The sequence below is a fragment of the Cynara cardunculus genome, assembly GCF_001531365.2.
Source record: "Cynara cardunculus var. scolymus isolate 2C chromosome LG 10, CcrdV1, whole genome shotgun sequence".
NCBI classification, from domain to species: domain Eukaryota; kingdom Viridiplantae; phylum Streptophyta; class Magnoliopsida; order Asterales; family Asteraceae; genus Cynara; species Cynara cardunculus.
The window spans coordinates 18,057,056-18,078,371 of record NC_037537.1 but is presented as its reverse complement, the minus strand read 5'-3'; the positions used below and the strand labels follow the sequence as shown (position 1 = coordinate 18,078,371).

At 34.6% G+C, this 21,316-nt stretch overlaps 2 protein-coding genes across 2 annotated transcripts in view; both read left to right on the top strand.

The window, feature by feature from the left end:
• The window catches only part of LOC112519280 (protein DETOXIFICATION 24-like), a 9,353-nt gene extending 5,200 nt beyond the window's left edge, over positions 1 to 4,153 (top strand). Inside the window, exons 2-9 of the mRNA XM_025127320.1 lie at positions 859 to 1,118; positions 1,256 to 1,797; positions 2,102 to 2,188; positions 2,281 to 2,337; positions 2,433 to 2,671; positions 3,421 to 3,539; positions 3,638 to 3,724; positions 3,824 to 4,153. Coding sequence (XP_024983088.1) covers positions 870 to 1,118; positions 1,256 to 1,797; positions 2,102 to 2,188; positions 2,281 to 2,337; positions 2,433 to 2,671; positions 3,421 to 3,539; positions 3,638 to 3,724; positions 3,824 to 3,898 — 1,455 coding nt within the window. The 5' untranslated portion in view covers positions 859 to 869 and the 3' untranslated portion in view covers positions 3,899 to 4,153. The remainder of the gene's footprint in view (positions 1 to 858; positions 1,119 to 1,255; positions 1,798 to 2,101; positions 2,189 to 2,280; positions 2,338 to 2,432; positions 2,672 to 3,420; positions 3,540 to 3,637; positions 3,725 to 3,823) is intronic.
• Positions 4,154 to 14,877: 10,724 nt separating this feature from the next.
• Positions 14,878 to 21,316, top strand: LOC112520068 (disease resistance protein RPS2-like). Its single transcript, XM_025128370.1, has 5 exons — positions 14,878 to 14,960; positions 16,091 to 19,034; positions 19,815 to 20,177; positions 20,472 to 21,137; positions 21,263 to 21,316. The coding sequence occupies exons 1-4, from the start codon at positions 14,878 to 14,880 to the stop codon at positions 21,135 to 21,137; spliced, it is 4,056 nt and encodes a 1,351-aa protein (XP_024984138.1). The 3' UTR covers positions 21,263 to 21,316.

Sequence of the window (21,316 nt, the reverse complement as noted above, 5' to 3'; positions counted from 1 at the left end):
AAATACACAAAAAAGAGAAATTTTAAATAGTTAGTTTGATATCAATATCAAAAACTTTTTTTATGTTTTTATGATATATCTTTATATTTTATTAAAATATAAAAACATTATTTTTTTTTCTCAAAATCACATAAAACTATATTATAACATTGATTGAGACAAAAAAATAAAACAAAATATTAAAATCAAGATGTATCTCGTTGCATTATGCGAGTCTTCTTCTAGTTATAACGAGTCATTTATAGCTATTTATTTATTAATTATTATTCGCCATATTATTTTATTAAACTTTTTTATTTAGTCTTAATTATCTTGATTTATTATAGTCATATTAGCTATCATTACTTATTTTCATCATTTTATTATTGATGTAATTCAATAAATTTACTCTGATAATCAAATAAAATAATTTCTAAAAATATTTTTTTAAGTTACAGAATTATAATTTTTCTAATTTATATATTAAACGAATCAATAAATGATTTATACATAATGTATCTAACTAGTGCTTAATGACGGTTAGCTTAACTAATTAAGTTATACTACGATGTTTGAGTTTAACTTAAATATTAAGGGGTTGATGACTTGATTAGCTCGATAAATTTAATTTAGCTTTTGAATGAGCCGAGTTAAAGATTAGTGTTACAGAGCTCAAATCGTTTTAAAACAAGCTTTATTTTATGTTCAAAATCGACTCGATCTCGAGAATTACTAAGTTCGAGGTCGAGTATCTTATTAAATGCTTGAATAATCGTTAAACACCCGTTAGCCATGTACTACCCACCATACATGAACTAAATCATGTCCGAAAACACTGATTTTAACACGACTAACAAGTCGATAATTTTTCATTCCTAGCTTAGATAGCAATGGATAACGGAATTCAGACAAAGCTACTTCGACATGAAGAAGAGGAGGTAGACGGTGACTTGAAAGTGAGGGTATGGAACGAGTCCAAAAAGATATGGAGGGTCGCATTGCCCGGTGTTATATCAAGAGTTTGTGCATTCGGAACTATTGTTGTCACTCAATCGTTTATCGGTCATATAAGTGACATCGATCTTGCTGGCTACGCTCTTGTTCAAACCTTAAGCGTCCGATTTGTCAATGGGATACTTGTAAGTTAATCATTTATCAATTTTCGTTTTCTGGTTCCACTGTTGATATTAATATCAACAGTAGAACCCAGAAAACTTTGAAAAAAGTACACTATTAATTTGTTGATGGAGTCCCTTAACAAGAGAGTTAATTACAGTTGGGAATGTCGAGTGCAACCGAAACTCTTTGTGGTCAAGCATTCGGAGCCGGGCAACACCATATGATGGGGATCTACTTGCAACGATCCTGGATCGTCGACTTGTTTACTTTGACGGTTTTGCTCCCAATTTTCGTGTTCGGGACCCAATTATACAGACTCCTCGGTGAAGAACCGTCCATAGCTATAAGCGGTGGATACATCTCTCTATGGTTCATCCCTTTCGTCTACAACTTCGTGTTCAGCTTGACCATACAAATGTTTCTGCAAGCACAGCTAAAGAACATGGTGATTGCGTGGCTTTCGATCTTCCAGTTCGCGATCCACATCCCGTTGTCGTGGCTGCTTGTGTATAAGATGGGATTTGGGGTGCCAGGCGCGATGGTTGCGTTGTCGATATCGTCATGGTTTCTTGTTATCGGAGAGTTTATTTACATTTTTGGTGGTTGGTGTCCTTATTCATGGAAAGGGTTCACAGTTGCTGCCTTTAAGGATTTGGTTCCTGTGGTGAAACTCTCAGTGTCATCTGGTATCATGGTCTGGTAAGCATCACATAAATGTTTTGACTTTTCAAGTCAAACTACTTTGATTTCAAATTCAATTTTGATGCGTATTTTGTAATGAATCAAACACCATTCTTATGCAGTTTGTATGATTTTTGCAAAAGATATCAGCATTAAGCACAGTTTTCTCAAGGATTAAGTAATTAAGACGAATTTTGATGTTAATAATGAATCATTTTGACATCAAAAGTCAAATTTACTAAATTTGTTAAGCTTGTTTTTGTTTCATCTACCATTTGAGCATTTGTAAACTGAACTACTCTTTATCTTGTTCTCTTTTCAGCTTGGAGCTATGGTACAATGCTGTGCTAGTCTTACTTGCTGGATACATGGCAAATGCAGAAGTTGCCATTTCTGCCTTCTCCATTTGGTATAAAACTCATACCTCTTTTCTCTTTTTCATTTCTTAATATACTGCAAGTATCTGAAGAAATTGAAGCAATATGTTTTGGAATATTGCAGCTTGAACATTAATGCATGGGAGTTTATGATAAGCCTCGGGTTCTTAGGTGCAGCATGGTACGTGATCGATTGATCAATCAAACCATTTAAAACACCGACATTAATTAACTTTCGGGGTCTTATTATTTGAATAATCTTTCGATATGATGCAGTGTGCGGGTTGCAAATGAACTTGGGAGAGGAAATGCTAAAGCTGCAAAGTTCTCGATTAAAGTCTTGTTGGGAACTTCGATCGCTATAGGGTTGTTCTTCTTTGTTCTTTGCTTGGTGTTCGGCAAAAAACTTGCTTACGTGTTTACAGACGATGAACAAGTTGCAGAGACTGTAGCCGATCTTTCTCTACTACTTTCCTTCTCCGTGTTGTTGAATAGCATTTATCCGGTTCTCTCAGGTAATTTATTCTACCTTTTGAAATTTTATTTCTAAGTTTCTACTTTTAGGAAGTGTGTATATTGGTGGATGTTTTCTCAATTTTGAGCCTGTGAAATCTTGTTTTTAACTAGGGGTTTGGTAAAAGTCGTTAAACTAGGAACTTTCTATTTTGAGAAAGATTAGAGTTACTGTTCATTGCGCTGGATCTTTTTGCCATGATTTGGAAAAAGTCACTTAAGCTATGAACTTTCTATTCTGGGAGAGATCTATTAGTTAGGGTTGCTGTTCATTATGCTGCATTCTTTTGCACATGATCTGGACTTTCTAAGATATTGTTGCACAAGGGATTTGGTAAAAGCTACCCCATTAAATTATAGACTTTCTATTCTCGGAAAGTATATATATGTATTACTGTTCATTATTCTTCAAGACTTTGACTAGTGATTAGTAAAAGCATTGTTGTCATCAGGGGTTTTGTAAAACTGAGTGTAATTTTCTAGGCTGTTTCTTCTGTCAAAGATTTCAACAGTGAGATTCAATAAAGTTATGAACTTTCTATTATAGGAAATTATTTGGTATGGTTCTAGACCCTTTTTCAAGATTCAAATTACCCTGTAAAATCTTATTGTTATAAAGAGTTTTGATAAACTTCTATTCAGATTAAGACCTTTCTATTATGGTACAGTATAGTGTCTTAATGTTCATCAATCATCAAGCTGAGTTTATTTTATGTAATGATTTGAACCCATGAAATCTTCGTGTCATCAGGCGTGGCCGTGGGAGCTGGAATGCAGGGTATTGTAGCAGTCATTAACCTCGTTTGCTTTTACGTGATTGGTATCCCATTGGGAGCTTTGCTCGGGTATTTGACGGATCTCCAAGTAAAGGTACAATATTACCACAAAAGAAAATGACATTTAAGATTGAGCTTATCTATCTTTTCCTTTTCTAGAATTAATATCGAGATCTTCACGTTACTTGATAGGGTATATGGGTTGGAATGATTTGTGGCATCGTAACTCAAACACTTGCGCTCGTGTATCTGACATGGAGAACAGATTGGGACGATCAGGTAAACTTGGGGAAGATGAAATATCGATACTTTTAGTCTTTTAAATTTTGATATTTGCTAGGTTTCTAAAATTAGAAACTTCTGCTTATGATATTGCAGGTCAAGAAATCATTGGAACGGCTCAACCGATTTTACGTGAAGTCCTCTGACAATCCTGAGGAAATTTCTAACTGATCGTGTTATATCAGAAGATCGATTTTTCGTAAGAATGTAACGAGATTTTGCAGTTTTTTTGATGGATTTAGCAGCCATTGCTGATGATTGGGAGGTGTTGATTCTTTCTTTGTGTGGTAGATGTTTACCTTCTATTAGAAAATAAGCTTTTAATTAGTTTAATCCATGTAGCCTAGTGTTCATCCCTTCACCCTATTTTAATTTCATCAACATTTACCAAACACTTATGCAGTAAAAATCACCTTAATGGTTCACAAGGACCAAGATTCTTATCAGGTAAGAGAATGTCTCTTAGCCGGTTAGCATTTACCACGCAAATTGTTACATACGAAATCATTTTGATGGACTATAATCTTACCCAGTAAGGTAAGTAAGAGTATTAGTAAACGCTTACTCGGGTAAGCATTTGGTTAAATGAGCCCTTTGTTTTTCTATGACACCAAAAACACACACCTTAATTACTTGTAAAATATGAAAGCATAAGTTTTCAACAAGAGAAACCAGGTGGATGTATCTTTTTGGTTGGTTTTTAATTCTGAGTATGAATTAGCTAGGTTATCTAGATGATATCCCATACACTTTTTTATTCACTGTGGGTGTCTGGATCAATTTGTACGCACCTCAACTAATAATAGGGGCCCTGACAAACAACCATTTGAATCTTCTGAGGCCTTGCATACTTGAATTACTGACCCTAAGTGGAAAAACCTCAAAAAACATCTTTTATTGCTTGTTGAACTGACCTTACAAAGCTATGTCCTTAACACTTCAACAAGACTAAAGTAGGGGTAACCAATCTCTCGCAACCCAAAAATCAAGGTTCTGACTACTATCCATAACAGTAAAATCATCCAAAAAAAATAATAATCCAAATTCCAAACTAAAATCTCAACAACGAAAATCTAAGACACCAAAATCTACTAAAAGAAGATAAGCAATTCATCAACTAAAATACTTAATGCTAACAGAGCGGCCTCGTGTCATACTTAAATCTTCTCTTTGCCCTTCCAGCTATCCGCTATAGCACCCTTGAATGATGCATGCTAAAATGTCAGCTTTCGCCTAATGAGTTCACGGTTTTCTTACATGCTCAACGAAAATAAGTAAATTGAAAATATGCACTATGGTGAGATATGCAATAGAAACATACAACTAGAAGGAACTCAACTTACATGATGATAAATAAGCTTAGGGATTGTATTAGGTGGATAAGGGGCTCTCCAGCTAGGCTTCAAAAGTTTAGACAAGTGGCAGATTTGCTTGGGGCTGAAAACAAAAGTTCTTTATGCCTTGATGTTCCTACCAGATGGAACTCAACTTACATGATGATTCGTAATGCCATTGATTTTTAAAAAAAAATTAAGTCCTATGATGATGTCTCTCTGAAGGATGATTTGGGTGAAGATTTTGTGCTTACATATATTGGCTATATATCGAGAGCCTCGTAATCCTTCTGAAGAACTTTTATGAGATGATAGTGAGAATCTCGGGCTCTCTTTATGTGATTCTAATTCTTACCGATCTGAGATATTTGATTTGAGTTGCATTCTTGTAGATTTGATGTAATCTCTGACTAAAACCGAACATGTAATACTTAATTATGTTCCTTTTCTAGTTTTCTTACTTATGTTCCTTACTTCCTTTTCTGTTTAGTTCTTAACTATCATCTTGTTTTTTTTATAAACAAGACATGGGTTAAAGAATGAAAGAGAAGTTTGATAGATATTGGGGTGATCCAGCTAAGATAAATTTCATAAACTTCTTTGCAAACATATTGGACCCAAGAGATAAAGTTGAATACATGCCAGTTCAGTTGAATCAGATGTATGGTAAAGATGAAGGTGAAGAATGTTTTGAGAAGGTAAAGTCTAAATTCACTTCCTTATTTGAAGATTGTGTGGCATAATATTCTACATTTGATTCCGAACCTTCTAATATCATCAAATGTCCACCCAATAAATGTGAAAATCTCATCCCCATTGGAAAGGTCCAGTCTAGATTAAAAAGTCAATTAAAAAAACATAAGATGGAAAGTGCGGACTTACTAAACAAAAAGACGAAGCTTGAAATGTATCTGATGATAATAGCAATGACTTTGGTGTTCTAAGATGGTGGAAAGTAAATAGTAAAAGGTTTCCCATACTTTCAAAATTTGATAGAGATATCCTTCGTGTGCCATTTTCAGCTGTGACATCTGAATATATATTTAGTACAACTGGGAGGGTGTTGGATAGTTTTAGGAGTTCTCTAACTCCTAAAATAGCAGAAGCACCATTATGTATGCAAGATAGGTTAAGGGGCCCTACTCAGCCAATTGTGGTTGAGGAAAATTAGAAGATATCGAGAAGTTTGAGAAAGCTACACTTTTCATATTTATCATCTATGGTTACACTTTTTAATCTGTTTAATGTTTATAAACTCATAGAATTGTCAAATTTAAGAATTGGAAGAGTTGTTTGTGACGATCATAGTTCGATTCCAATTGAAGATTGAAGACTTGATGTATTGAAGAGTAAAGAGTTTGAAGATAATTGATGATTGTCATGAAGATTTGATGGTATTTGGATCTTGGTAAAATGGTATTTCATAAACTTTGGTAATTTGGTTTGATGATTGATGGTTTGAGACTTTGAGTCATTTGATGGTAATTTGGATTTCAAACTTTGGTATTTTGTTTTATATTTTAACTTATACACTTCGTTTGAGCTCTGTTGACTTGATTAAGTATTTAAGTTAATGTTACCTCCTTAAACAATTAGATTTTGTAGTTGTGTTTTATAAAAATGGATTGGAATTGAAATCTGGACTGGAATTGAAATATACATGAAATAGACAGGTAGCTGGAAATTGGGGAAAAAAATTAAAGTGGGCCCCGCCACTCGATCGGAACTGAGTTGAAACCCACCTAGACCCAAAACCCGCAGGTTTTGGCAGCAAATATCGGAGTTCTCCGTTTTTCTCACCTGATACCCGATCAGGTTCGTGAGTTCAGACCCCAATCCGACCCGACCACTCTGTTGCTCACCCTATCTTATTGTGATGCAAATATTATTATATGAGTATAAGTTACGTATTATCATATGCGATAATACGTAACTTATACTCACACGTATATTATCATATGTGATATATATATATATATATATATATATATATAAATTCAAAGAGTAGATCATATGTAATACATAAGAGATTATATGTTAAACGTGACTAACTACAAGTTCAAAACATGGATCCCGGAAATAAAGAAAAAATGGTAAACAAATGGATTGATTCTGAATATCACATGTGATATTTGATAAAAAAACGTGAAGAAAACCTTATCAAAGTGCCTAAAAATAGTGAAAAAATCATATAAAATTTAATAAAATTTATAAATTAGTTAAGATTAAAAAATAAATAAAACTAAAAGATATAATAATATTTTTCTTACATTTATATCCTTAACAGAATATTTTACCACATTCAAAATAATAATTATCCTAATTTTTTAAAATTATTTTTATTTTTATTTATAATATATTTTTCAATAAATTATGTCATCAAATCTCTTCCTTTTTTAGCATAAATCAAACCTATCCAACCAAACCCAAGTAACATATGGATGGAAGAACTAATTTGACCTTTAAAGTCAAAATATGCATTAACTTTAGATGTATTATGTAACACATTTCCAATGCTTCAAATCAAGAAAAGAATGTCCATCTTTTCCATTGAACAAGACAAGAATATCAAGGAATTAAGCTATTTTAAGAACAAAGTTTCTCCAAGTTTCAAATTAAGTTAAAGTACCTTACATAAATACTTGAATTGCACACATACTACAAAAATGTACTCATAATAACGACGATGCCATTGTTAGAATCATTGCGACAGAGAGAACTTTCCTGTAATATACCAAAAGACGTTTCAAATTTTTGCAACCCCAAAATGCATTCAAATTTGCCTTAATTGTTAATCATTGTGACGATGATATTTTTTTTCAGTTATAGACATTCGACTCGTTTTCACTACAGTTCTGATCACTAACCAAGATCTTGTAAGTATTGATGATATCGATGTCGATTTATCAAATTATGTTTTTAGTATTGATTACATGAAAATATACCACATCAAAACCAAAAGGTGAAACAGGGATGGATCCAAAATTTTTTAGATACGGTGGCACCATATAAAACGGTTGCATCTTTCACGAACCTAATTTTTTTTTACTTTACCACGGAGGAACAATACGGTGGCACGTGCCACCTAACCACCCCTCTAGGTCCGTATATGAGGTGAAAGGATTGTGGGGTAAAAGAAATTCTAAAAATAGAAAAATATTTTTTTAACGTTGACGGGCCTGTTGATCCCATTCTCTACGACATGGATCTAGCTATGGGTGTCATATAGACTGAAAACATGTTTATCAGGTAAAATAATTACTAATAAAAGAAATTGAACGTGTGTTATATAGTTAGTGAATTAATAGAGAAAAAGTTTGATCATTACACTTACTAAGAACTAAGACAAAATTCGTTACATTTTGATTTATTTTGTCTACTTTCTAAATCATGATTGTCGGTTATCACAAACAAATGTATAAATGTAATGCTTCGGAATCAACTATTTGATTGCTATCATATCAACACATGTCTTACATAATATATAAAGGTTATTCACGGATACGAATGAATAAAAAGGAAAGAATAACTGAAAACGTACCTAGCTAGAGGCTACATGTAATCGATTTTCATTTGGTAACACTCTTTCAAAAATACAAACTTTCGTATCCAAGGAGGAATAAAAATCTTCATGTGGCCACGGAGGTTCAAATATAATGCGGTGACTACGGGCTATCTGCAAAGCATGTGGTCGTCCTGAGATTAGTCGGCTCGCATAGCGGGTTAGATATCCATGTTAGTAAAAAAAAAGTATATTTGTTAAAATGAAAGTGCTTAGGTTTTGCACGTAATTTTCCACACAAAAAATGTACTGTTTTAAAAAGAAAAAGATAAAGGAAAAGGGAAGTGAGTTTGAAGAATCTTGCAGCCTTGATAACTTGTGCAAAACAAGTGACTTGCCTTCGTTTGTATATAGCCTCATTCCACTAATTTATGCTACCACCCTTCTTCTACCCTTTACCTGTAAGAACCCAAATAAGAATCCACAGAGGTTGTGCATTCCTCCCAACATAATTGGAGAAGATCCACAAGCCGTTTAATTACACTTTTTTCGAGTCCTACAACGACACATCTCAAAGCACTTTCGTGTTCATGCCAACGATACAGGAGGCAGAACTCATGTGAACACTGGTAAAAACAAATCGCTTAGTAGTTTCTTGGATTTTGTGGCTCAATCTGTTGGTATGAACTTATTTCGATGAATCTTAATTATTAGACGAATCAACAATGTCTAAATCTTTGAGTTTTCTTTGTAGTGCAAATGCTGGTACAAATGCACATCAGCCAAGATTTCATAGGTGAGCAGCAGCGATGACGCTAAAAGAAATGGTAAATGTTTCCGAATCTTGATCCTAATCAAAAGTTGTTATTCCAACATGAAACAGAATTTAAAAGGCTATATGGATCCTATGTACGTAGAAGTAGGTCATATCCTGAGGGCCAGTTTCTTGACACTGATGGAATATGCCTATACAAGACTGGAGATTGCCCCAATATGAATGAATCAAAACTAAACACATCCTCGAATTCACTTGTACCCTCGATATTCAGGATATCGGCTCGTAAAAATGCATGAATTTGCTTATAATGAAATCTCTCACGGAGCATTTGCTATGGCTACTTATCAATTAAATTGTATTTGCATTCATTTTGCGTTTCGGTGCCATCTCTTAATGTTTATTATATTTGGTTATACAGGTTTTGGAATTTAAAATAAGTTTACTTGGAAGGTGATCAACTTGCTTCAAAAGGTATGTTCTCTCTTTTTCTGTTGATTTTATTTTCACCAAGAACACAATATAAGTCTATGCATGGAATTTGTGGTACTCTTTTGTACATATGTGGATGTGTTTTGCAGTATACATAATACACCCGCTGCAGAATACACATACACACGAAGGATCGTGTGAGACGGAAAGTTATGTTGAGAAGTGTAACAAGAGATTTGGACCATTGAGCACTTTTAATCTCATGTCCACCCATGAATTGCACTAGAGAATTGATCTTGTGCATTTCATTAGTGTTGACATTCAATTATCAGTCTAAGAGTGGAGATATTTCTTACGTTTCTTAGCATAACTTCCTTTTCAAGGTTAGTATGACCGAATCGTCATAGATTTTTAATGGAATAGTTGGATAGCGGTATTTTCAAACCCATAACAATAAGGGAGCATCCTCCCAAAGTTATACAGTACAATACGACATACAGAAGCATATTTCTAATGGAAAATCCATGTAAGAGCCTTAATAACAATCTTACTTGCTTTGTAGTGGTTTCAAGACCTTGAACATTGAGACCATAACAACTTTTGCTTGTGAATAACATCCACTAACTTGCATCTTTTGGGCCAATGACTTCTTACTCGTTACTTATTGCCTCATCTTTCTATGTCACTCACTACAACAAAATTGGGTTTATAAGACACCCTCAATCTCTAAGTGTCTCAATAGACCGCTTTATAGAACTTAATTTATAAGACCATTATATAAAGTGTCCTATCGTGTTGTAATAAGTTTATATGACGCTTTTGGGCGTCTTAACAAAGTTTAAGACATTTTTAATATAAAGTGTAGCATTAGTAACTTTATTGGACACTTTCTCAAAAGTATCCTATAAACTCAATTTTTTATAGGACATTTGTTTTTATAGGACAATTTTTCAAATAGTGTCCTATAAAGTTGCTAATAAGACGATTTATATTAAAAGTGTCCTTAAAAAAACTTATTAGGACATCAAAAAACGTTATATAAACTTATTACAACGCTTTTAGATAGAACACGTTGTTTTTGGGTCCTATAAACTAAGTATTATAAAGAGGTCTATTAGGATGCTTAGAAATTGAGAGTGTCTCCTATAAACTCGATTTTGTTGTAATGACTCGTACAAGTTTAAATCACAAACTTTTTAACCATAAAAGCTAAAGTAGAAATTTATATATCAATCTAAAAACTTGGTAGGAATTCATATATCAGTCAAAAAAACTAAGACTTTGAAAGGGTCTGGTAATCACCCCATGATGTTCCTCGCATGCACGTTTATGATCATCGTAAGGTAATAGAGACTATTATCATGTGCAAAATCATTAATTGGCAACGACAAGAAAGTTATCCAATGAAGATCGGGCAGTAAGCCAGTCATAAACATAGAATATCAACCATGTGGCTTCCTCATTCAAGATTAACAAAATGTGGAAGCCAAATATATAGAAATGATGAAAAGATTAAGCAAAGAATCCAAGAAAATGATTAGAATCATATGAATCAATGGAGATAATAGAATCAGTAGAGATGTATTCTTACGGTTGGTGTTGCAGTTTTTGTTTAAAAGAACAAAGAGTTGGATTATTGCATCCCAAAATTCGGCTTCTTGTTTACCTCTTTTGGTTTAGGTATGGGTGACATGTTCGTAGGGTTAAAAATTTGGAGGATACAACGTCTTCATCTTGATATTGTTCTTTTGTTATTTGTTCTTTAATCGATTGGTTTGGCTACATCAGTTCTTTTGCTATTTAGGCTCTGGTTAAAGATCTTGTATCTATGTTTTGATTCAATTTTTTGTTTCTAAAATTTGATTTACAAATGTTTAATATAAAACAAAGGGTAAAATAGTCATTTTAAGCACTCAGATTGTTTATTCAGCATAACAACCAAATAACGACTTATCAAATATCACACAGACAAATTTATCAATACATACATCTTTATCCATACATGACATAATGAAAATGAACTGAACAACCCCTAACTACCTTTGTAAACTACCCTTAGTCACGAGTATAGATTATAGTGTTATCAGGGCCTTTGAATTCGTCCAAAGGGAATTCGACTCAGGTTTGAGCGAGGGTATCTTCTTTAGGGTCTGTGCGTATTCGCTTAGCCATTATAGCGGTAAGTTCTTTTCTTCGAAGAGCTTTCCCAACTCAAATAATTGGTTTTCCTTTTTCCTTGATTGAAAGAGTAAGACCGATCTTCATTCCTCTAGCCGGTAGTCTATCTATGAGAGAGAGTTCATGTGCTTGCAGTGGTAGAACAATTCGCCTATTGTAAGAGTAAGGGTCATTGCCTTCAATCGGTAAATAGATCGATAAACCACAAATACATAAATTAACGAACCATTTTTCACATATGACATTTCACCCCAGATTTCTAGGCTGCAACACAAATACATGACCCAAATCAAAACAAGACTACCAAATAGACCACTAAAAACATGAAATTAATGAACCATCATTCAAATGAATCAAATCAGCAGCAAAAACTAACCGGGTAATTGAAACAGAAATGGAATCAGAAAATATAGATCCGTTGAAATCGAAAGTGATACAAGTATTTCATAATCGAAATGGTAACAATGATTTTAGCAAACCTAGAACCCTAACCTAATGAGTTCACCAACCTTGAACCCAAACATTATACTTGTTCCTTCTTTTTGATGAGAAGTAGGTAGGTTCATTATGGTCAGTGGTGTTTCCTTCGATTTCACTCGATGGCCGTCGAGATTGTGAAGAGAGGAGGCGATGTTCACGATCGAAGAAACGAGGAAACTTAGAGAGAGCATGAGCCGTTCTAGGAGCGGGAAGGGTGTGAGAGTGGGACGATGTTATTGGGAGAGAGTGTGGAATACAAATTCGAAACACAAACATGAAAAAGTAAATCTCAAAAGTCAACTTCTATTAAAGTGATCTAAAAACTAACCTTAAAAGATCACGGCATCAACAATTTTTTGACTTTCTTGCATAAAATGGTTTACTTTGTGCTTGATGACTTGTTTTTAAGAGTTTTTATATGAATGAAATATAAGGTAGTATATATATATATATATACATATATATATATGTATATATATATATATATGTATACGACTTGTGCCACACACATTAGATATTGTGTAAGATATTAAGTATTATCCCACGGTAACCAATATGGCGCATCATGCCATACGACTTGTGTATAACGTCATATTAACTGTATGACATTCCGTGGGTCAATGTATGGTTTGTGTAACGCGACATTTGATTTTCTTACATTTTTAGTGTCTTACATTTTATTGTTCAGTATATAATCTAACTCAAATTGCTTAATATCATTTGACTCATTTAGTAATAGTATAAAATATATGTGTATACATATAATTATGCATATGATATTAAAAAAATTCGCCATAAATCACGTCTTGAAAAACGTCATGGCCTCACCGTGTGGCTCCTAAGGCTTGAGACTTGACCTTGTCATTATGCCACGCCCCACACCTTTTAGAACCTTGGCAATAATACATATCATTTTCCATATAAACCCTAGTTTGGTGAGACACTTATATCCATGGGATTATGGAGGGTCAAGCAATGAAAAGTCACCTATTTCATACGGCTACAAGTAATTAATTATACGTAAACTTACAATTTGAGTCATTCTGTCAAGTTCTCACTTGATTCTAACATTGACGGTTTTAATCACACAAGATTCCATCGTCGTCTGGAAAAGCAAGCCATTAATTTGTTTATCCTAGATCTTGTGACTTTTTGTTTTCACAGTTACATCTTGCGGTAATATGAGCTAGTGACTACAATTGGTTAGCACGAATACAACCTTTTTAATGTGATTCTTTACATTACTAAAAAACTGGGTGTCACCGACAGATTTTTCTGGCGGATTTTACATTGGAAAACTTCCAACTCCAACGGATCTCGAAAAACTAAAAAAAGATAAGTCAACATTTGTCGACTTCCACCATAGATCTGTTATTGAATTTAAAAATAAATAAATAAAAAATTATCTCAATAACTTCTCTGACGAATTTATGATGGATTTTTTACTTATTTATTATTTTAAAAACCGTCACAAATTCGTTGGAAATCAGTCACAAATTGGTCTAATTTTTTTTAAAAAAAAGTTAATTAATGTTAATTAACTATCATTTCCGATGGATTCTAATTAATTATTTATATATACGAATTCCGTTGGAAATTATTTACAAAAATGTTTTTGTATTTTATTTTCTTCCATAAACTATTTTTAAAAGAAAATTTTATTTTTAAAATTTCCGACGGAATTTAACTTCTTAAATAAAAAATTAAATTCCGTCGAAATTCCGCCAGAAAAGTTTTAGAGTTCTCAAACCGATTTACTTTTCTAAAATGTCCTATCAAACCCATTTAATATCGATCCACATCAGACCAATATGGCAAACATCACATAAGTCGATTGGAGTTGCTAGTTAATTCGAATTGGAAAATATCAACCACTAATGTCCATAAGTTGATCCCAAAAGGTCCCGAATAACACAGAAACCCTCAAAGTCACAAGAAAATATCCACCCAACGGCTGACCCAAGATTTTGCCAAGCGTGTGCACATCAAGGCCCGTAAAGTTGCTCAATGTGTTTTTACCCGAATTACACATTTCAAGAGTTGTTTTTTGGTTGATTTCGCGAGACTTTTCGGGTTTTTTGTTGATTTTTCGATGGATTTTTTTGGTTGATTTCAAAGGATTTTTTTTTCCGGTTTTCTAGTAGATGTTCCTTATATTTTCTAATATCACGGAACATCCATCAAAGTTTACAGGGTGCACTTTTCATACCTACAAAAAAATTCTACTTGTGAAAATAAGTTGAATGGGTACACAGACCTCACTCGGGGCTTCATAGGTCTGCCACGGCAAGTACAACACTCTCCGTTGATGCATAAACCCACAAACAATACTTGAACCACTTAATAACTTGAGCAATGAATCCTCGAATAGTTCAAGCACTAGGGAAACAAATTAACAATCATACATAAAACCCACGGATCAAAAACAAAAGAAGCCAGAAATTAGAAAATGCTGAAAAACATTAAAATGCTTTTTGATGCCCAAAACGAGTTCCCGAAGTCCACACTGACATGGAGGCTTGCGGAGTTTTGGTCTGACAATGCTTAATCTTCTCTTCTAGCTATATCTACAACCATTCGTCCTACATCAGATAGCTTCATATCAATGATGTTGACATGTAAGCTTGCAACAACTATAGTTTCTCTATGAAGTTTACTTTATTACAGTTGATTAAAGGATTTCATTTGTTAGTATATATGGTTATTTATTGCTAATGATTATAAGATTAATAGGAAGGAACAATACAACCAAGAACATATATAACTTTTCGTGGAAAACCCTTTTAAGGGAAAACCCATGGGCACAACCGATGATTTCACTATAGCGAATACGAAGGGAGTTACAACAATGCAAGGGAACTTTTTCTACTTCTCTACGTTCTTCCCTGCAGCTAACAAGGGATCTATTTATATGTGTACATAATGATTTTGAATAGGAGTGTTTAATATAATCAGAGCTTATCCTATGCTATAGGACTAAAGACGTAGGAGCTTAGAACTTATCCGAAATAGGTGCTGGAAATTCGAATCATATTTCAACATTTATTTATAAGATATGATACACAACCCAAGACTCTTTATGTTTCTTTTCTAGTCTTCCTTCACGGGCTTGTGATCTAGTCCTTGCGTTTATCCTCTGTCATAGAATCTAGATCTTTAGGTTTGTTAATGCTTACAATAGTATGTTGAGGTTTTCCCATTACTCCTTTGTTGATTTACAACTGCCAAGAGTACTCTTGGGAAGTTATGAGAGATCAGTACTAGCTCTTTTAATTGTATGTAAAATTTGCATTCGCCTTAAAGAGGGCCGATAAAGATTTCCCTTGCCTTGTTAAACCATTTGAAAGAGAGCATCTCTATTGCTTTCTTGGCTGTAGTCGCTCCTACATGCAAAGTTATCATAAATTATCATACAACTTCATCATTGAACACTTCAGTTTCTACACTGAGCTAATGAGGATGTAAAACTATTCTAATTTTTTTATATGAAGCAAAAGATGATTGATTATACTGTGAACACCCACACCTATAAGTTGTCGGTGGGATGGCAGTTTTATCATTGTTCTCACATTATCTTAATTAGGGAATACTAAAATTACAAATGAATTGTGGTCTAACAGTTTGATGTACGTTATCATAAATTGCTCTTTTTGTTTCATCAGGGGGATCTTTGAGGCTATTGCAAATCTAACTTCTCCAGAAATGGTGGAGGTGGTGATTGGTTGTGCGGGTAATCTTATAGCTAAAATTGGAGAAAAGCTGATTGCTGAGACTCGCCGTCATCTGGGATACGTGCTTTACTACCACAACTATGTTGAAAGTCTAAAGCAACAAGTGGAGAAGTTAATGGTCAAATCAGAAGGAATCACGCTAGAAGTGGAAGAAGCAAGAAGAAACGGAGACGTTGTTGCACCTGAAGTTGAGCAGTGGTTTACAAGTGTGGAGGTAATTTATGAAGAGTCTATGAGATTCCTCGAAATTGAAGTTCGAGAAAACAAGGGTATCCTGAATGGTTGGTTTCCAGACATCAAAAAACGTTACATCTTAAGCAAAAAGGCAAAGAGGAAGACTCAGAAGGCTGCAACACTAAAAGCTGAAGTATTTCATAAAATATCCTACCCAGCACCTCCGCTAGCAGTAGGAGACAGATCTATAGGAGATTTTAGAAACTTTGAATCAAGAATACCAATCATAGATCAGTTGATGAAGTTGCTAAAGGATGACACAAAACAAATTATTAGTATATGTGGTATGGGAGGATCAGGAAAGACAACAATGGTGAAGGAAGTCGCCAGGCGTGTACAAGGGGAGAAATTGTTTGATGAGATCACAATGGCAGTGGTGTCCAAAGAACACAATCTGATGAAGGTTCAAGAAGATCTAGCAAAATGGTTGGGCTTAAGATTTAAAGCCACGACTTTAGAAGGAAGGGCGAATGAATTATGGAGACGGCTACTCCAAAGCAGGAAGGGAAATCTTGTGATACTTGATGATATATGGAAACACATTGATTTGAAGAATATTGGAATTCCTTTCGGAAAAGAATACAAAAATTGCAAGGTAATTTTGACGTCACGAAGCAAAGATGCCTGCAAAGCAATGGGATGCGAAGATGTTCTATTACTTGATATATTAACACCATCAGAAGCATGGAGTCTTCTGGGAGAGATGGTTGGTGATGATCTGCAAGATGATCCTGATCTCTGTGAAATTGCGTCTGAAATTGCAAAAAAGTGTGGTGGTTTACCTATTGCGATAGTATGCCTCGGTAGGGCACTGAAGGACAAAAGGAAAGAAGTGTGGAAGGATACATTATTAAAACTGCAGAGGTCTGTTGTACCAACAAATATTGAAGGTGTGAAGGAAGATGTTTATCAATCTCTGCAAGCAAGTTATGATCTTTTGGAGGATGAAGAAGCCAAGAAACTCTTCCTCTTATGTTGTCTATATCCAGAATATGCAAATGTCCCCCTTGAAGCATTAGTACGTTGTGGATTTGGGTTAGAGTTCTTTAAACACATTGACTTTATAATACAAGCAAGAGATAGAGTACACGCACTCACTGATAAACTTAGAAGTCGTTTTCTATTGTTAAGTGGAGATAGGAAGTCTACTGTGAAGGTACACAATGTTGTACGTGCTGTGGGTATATCAGTTGCATCTAGATTGGAACCAAACATGGAACAATTCAGTGCAGTGGTGATGCATGAGGACAAATGGCCTAGAGGCATGACCTATGGACAATACAAAGCCGTTTCAGTTGTGTCAAATGAGATATCTGAGCTTCCTTCACGTGGATTGAGTTTCCAAAAACTTGAACTTCTGCAACTTGCATGCCCAAAGCTCTCTTTAGAGAAATTGAATACCATGTTTGAGACGATGAAGAAGGTGAGAGTTGTTGAATTGTGGAATTTGTCACTATTATCATTCTCATCAATCCTCTCTTCTTTGCCAAGAGATATTTTCGCTCTGTCTATGGACTGCAAAATGGAAACTATTGGAGATATTAAGACGGAGGAGTTTGTGAATCTTGAAATACTAAGCTTGGGAAATTGTGATATTACAGAGTTGCCAATGGAGATAGGAAAATTTGCTAATTTGAGGCTGCTAGACATGAGTGGTTGTCGTTGGCTTGAAAGGATCTCACCTGGTGTCATCTCAAACTTGTCTCAACTAGAAGAACTAGACACTGGATCGAAGTGGTGGGGAGATGAAGAAGAAGGTGATACAAGCCTCACCGAGCTAGAATCCTTGACTAATTTGAAATATTTAGGGATTCGCATTAAATCTTCAAATTTCCTCCCTAAAAAAGGTCTTTTTGAAAAGCTACAAAGGTATGTAATTTCTGTAGGAGTTCATCTTGAAAAATCACGTTCCTTCAATAAGAGGATCTTATTGCTGAAGCTTGAGATTACAGATAGACATTTAGGTGGTGGCATCGACAAGTTGTTGCGGATGAACACTGAGATTGTATTCTTGACTGGAGATGGTATAAAAACTGCTCTGAAGGAGCTAGTTCCTTCTGGTTTTCAGCAAGTGAAGAATTTAACCGTCGAATGCTGCAACAGTGAAGGGACAGAGTATCTTTCAGATTCCAGTTATACATCAAATAGTGCTGGTGTCTTTACTAATTTGGAAAAACTGCGTATGGAAAAAATGTGGCATTTAAGAGGAATACTACGTCATGATGGCCAAGGGCTTCCAATTAGATCATTTTCTAGATTACGCAAGATCCATCTGTCTGTTTTACCTGTAATTACCTATCTGTTTACACAGTCAGTAGCAACAAACTTGGTGCATCTGGAAAGCCTTCGCATAGAATATTGTACAAATATGGAACAAGTCATTTTCAACCCAAGGCCTTCGGCATTGGCAAGTACCATTGAAAATAAGATTGTGTTCCCGAAGTTATCCGAACTAATCCTCAACTATGTAAGCCTCGCTTGTTTCTCCCATGGTCTCAACCTGCAAGTTGAGTTTCCGCAGCTAACAGTTCTAAAGCTTGAATATTTACCGAATTTCCATACCTTTTGTCCTGAAGAGATCAATCCGGCTTCCAAGGGCAATCTCAAAGGCACTAACTTCCATTATCTGGTTGACAATAAGGTTTATCTCCTTCTACATGCCAATTGCACACTAAAATTGCCAAATTTGAGCATTTTCTAAACTCTTTATTGGATGAAGTAGATATATAGAAACTGAAATCGTGCAAAGCATCAATGATGACATTTTTTTACTTTGTAGTTTATCAACTTGAAATAAAGTTACAGTATTCATCTAAACATAGCATGGCATATTAGATTTTTAGTATGCTTGATTAGAAGAAAATTTTCCTCATTTATATTATCTGCCTCTAGTTAAAATCAAGTTGGCATTGATCTTTGTGAAGTATGAGTATCGTACGAGCATCCCAGATTCACACAAGAAATTTCGTTTCTTGAGTGTAAAATTGCTGTCTTTAATTGGTTTCTCTATATGGTAGGATTTGGGGTATCCTACTTGCACCTGTTGCAGTTGTTTCATTTTATCAACAATGGAGATTGAGGAACGTCTTGGTGAATTAATCATTTAGACTTTTAAGTTTTCAAGTGTTCAAAAAAATATCTGAGTGTTGATGAACATATATTCACTGTATTACGTTTCAACGAATTTTGTTAAGTTAATATGCTTCCTGAAACTTTCTAATATGGTTTTGTTATAAATTTCATAAGTTACATATGTTCTTTGTTAAACATATGACATATTACTCCCAGTTACCTAATATGTCATTGCCAGCTGCAACTTTGTGCTTTTTATGTAAGATCTATTATCCATCATGCTAAATCTTTGCAGATTTGCTTAATTTAAAAATATTCTTTGACACATGTACAATCTAAAATTATGTAGGTTGAATTTTCAAGATTGGCTGAATTGACAATCAGCAACATTGACAATATTAAGGAAGTTTGGTGCGGTCACCTTCCTAATCTAGTGCACCTACAAGGACTCTATATTCAATTCTGTCACATGATGGAAGAAGTGATTTCAATCCAACGACATTCCATAACTACAATGGGAGAAACGATTGTGTTCCTTCAATTAAAAGAAGTAATCCTTTTTGGATTGAATAGGCTCACCTTTTTCTGCCAAGGGGTTGAGCATGTTCAGTTTCCCCAATTGAGAGTTTTACGACTTCGTTGGCTAACACATTTCAGAACTTTCTGTCCTGAAGAGACTACTGCTCACACATCCTCGGTCTTTAATGACAAGGTATGAATTGAACTTACATAAATATGTTAATTGATCCACTTTTTTCGTTCATCAAGTCATGAACTGGTAATGAAGGTGCGCATACTCGAACAAACTAGCCCTTTATTCAGTTTAAGGAAAAAATTATATAGTACTCCATATTCTTGCTTATATTAATTAGCTCAAAAAGATGTTTCAACTTCATGTATCTTCGAAACAGATCTGTCAATCTACTTAATTGGTATGTTTTTGCGATGTCTATGAATTGTCTTGCAACATGAACTCTTTTAATATGAGCTGGTTATATTGTGTTAGGTCACTTTTCCTAGTCTGGAGACACTTGAATTGTCTGAACTGGACAGTGTTGAGGAGTTATGGTCCAGCCAACTTCCCACAAGTCAGTTTGGTAAACTAAAATCTCTTAGAGTGGAGAAATGTCACAAACTGATCAACATATTTCCATCAGAATTGGAAACACTATTTCCTAGTCTGGAAAAGTTAGATGTGGAGAAGTGTGATTCACTCGAACAGGTGTGGGGTTCCGAAGGGGTACAAATCAGAAACTTGAAAAGTGTTTTTGTTAGCGAGTGTCCAAAATTGAGAAATCTGTGCTCTTTTTACACATTCAAAGGTCTTCCAAATCTTCAGATTCTAGATGTGTCCAGTTGCAAGATGATGGAGGAAGTAGTGGAAGATGAGCACAAAAATGAAAAAATGAAAGAAGTTGTTTCTCTTGGCAAATTGGAAGAAGTGAAGCTTGCATTTCTGCCAAATCTTAATTACTTCTCTCACACTAAATGTGACATGGAAATGGCAGAACTAACGCAGGTGATCGTCAAGAACTGCCCAGAAATGCATACTTTCTCTGGAAGTTCGGTGACCACACCAAAACTAAAGTATGCAGTGATTGATGATGTCAAGAGCTGGCTGGGTGACCTAAACAGTACCGTGGGGGACTGGTATTCTAGTTGGGAATATTAGGTATGCTATCATTTTCTTTCAACAAAAGGTTCTCATTTCCTCCTTGTTCATTTTGCATTGCAAAATTCCCTTAGTGATTTTTAAGCTTTTCTGGGAAGGTCCTAACTTTAAGATTCTTGTCTCAGTTTGTTTGCCTCAATACCAACTTCTTTGGAAAGTAAAGATGATGCAAGAACGAA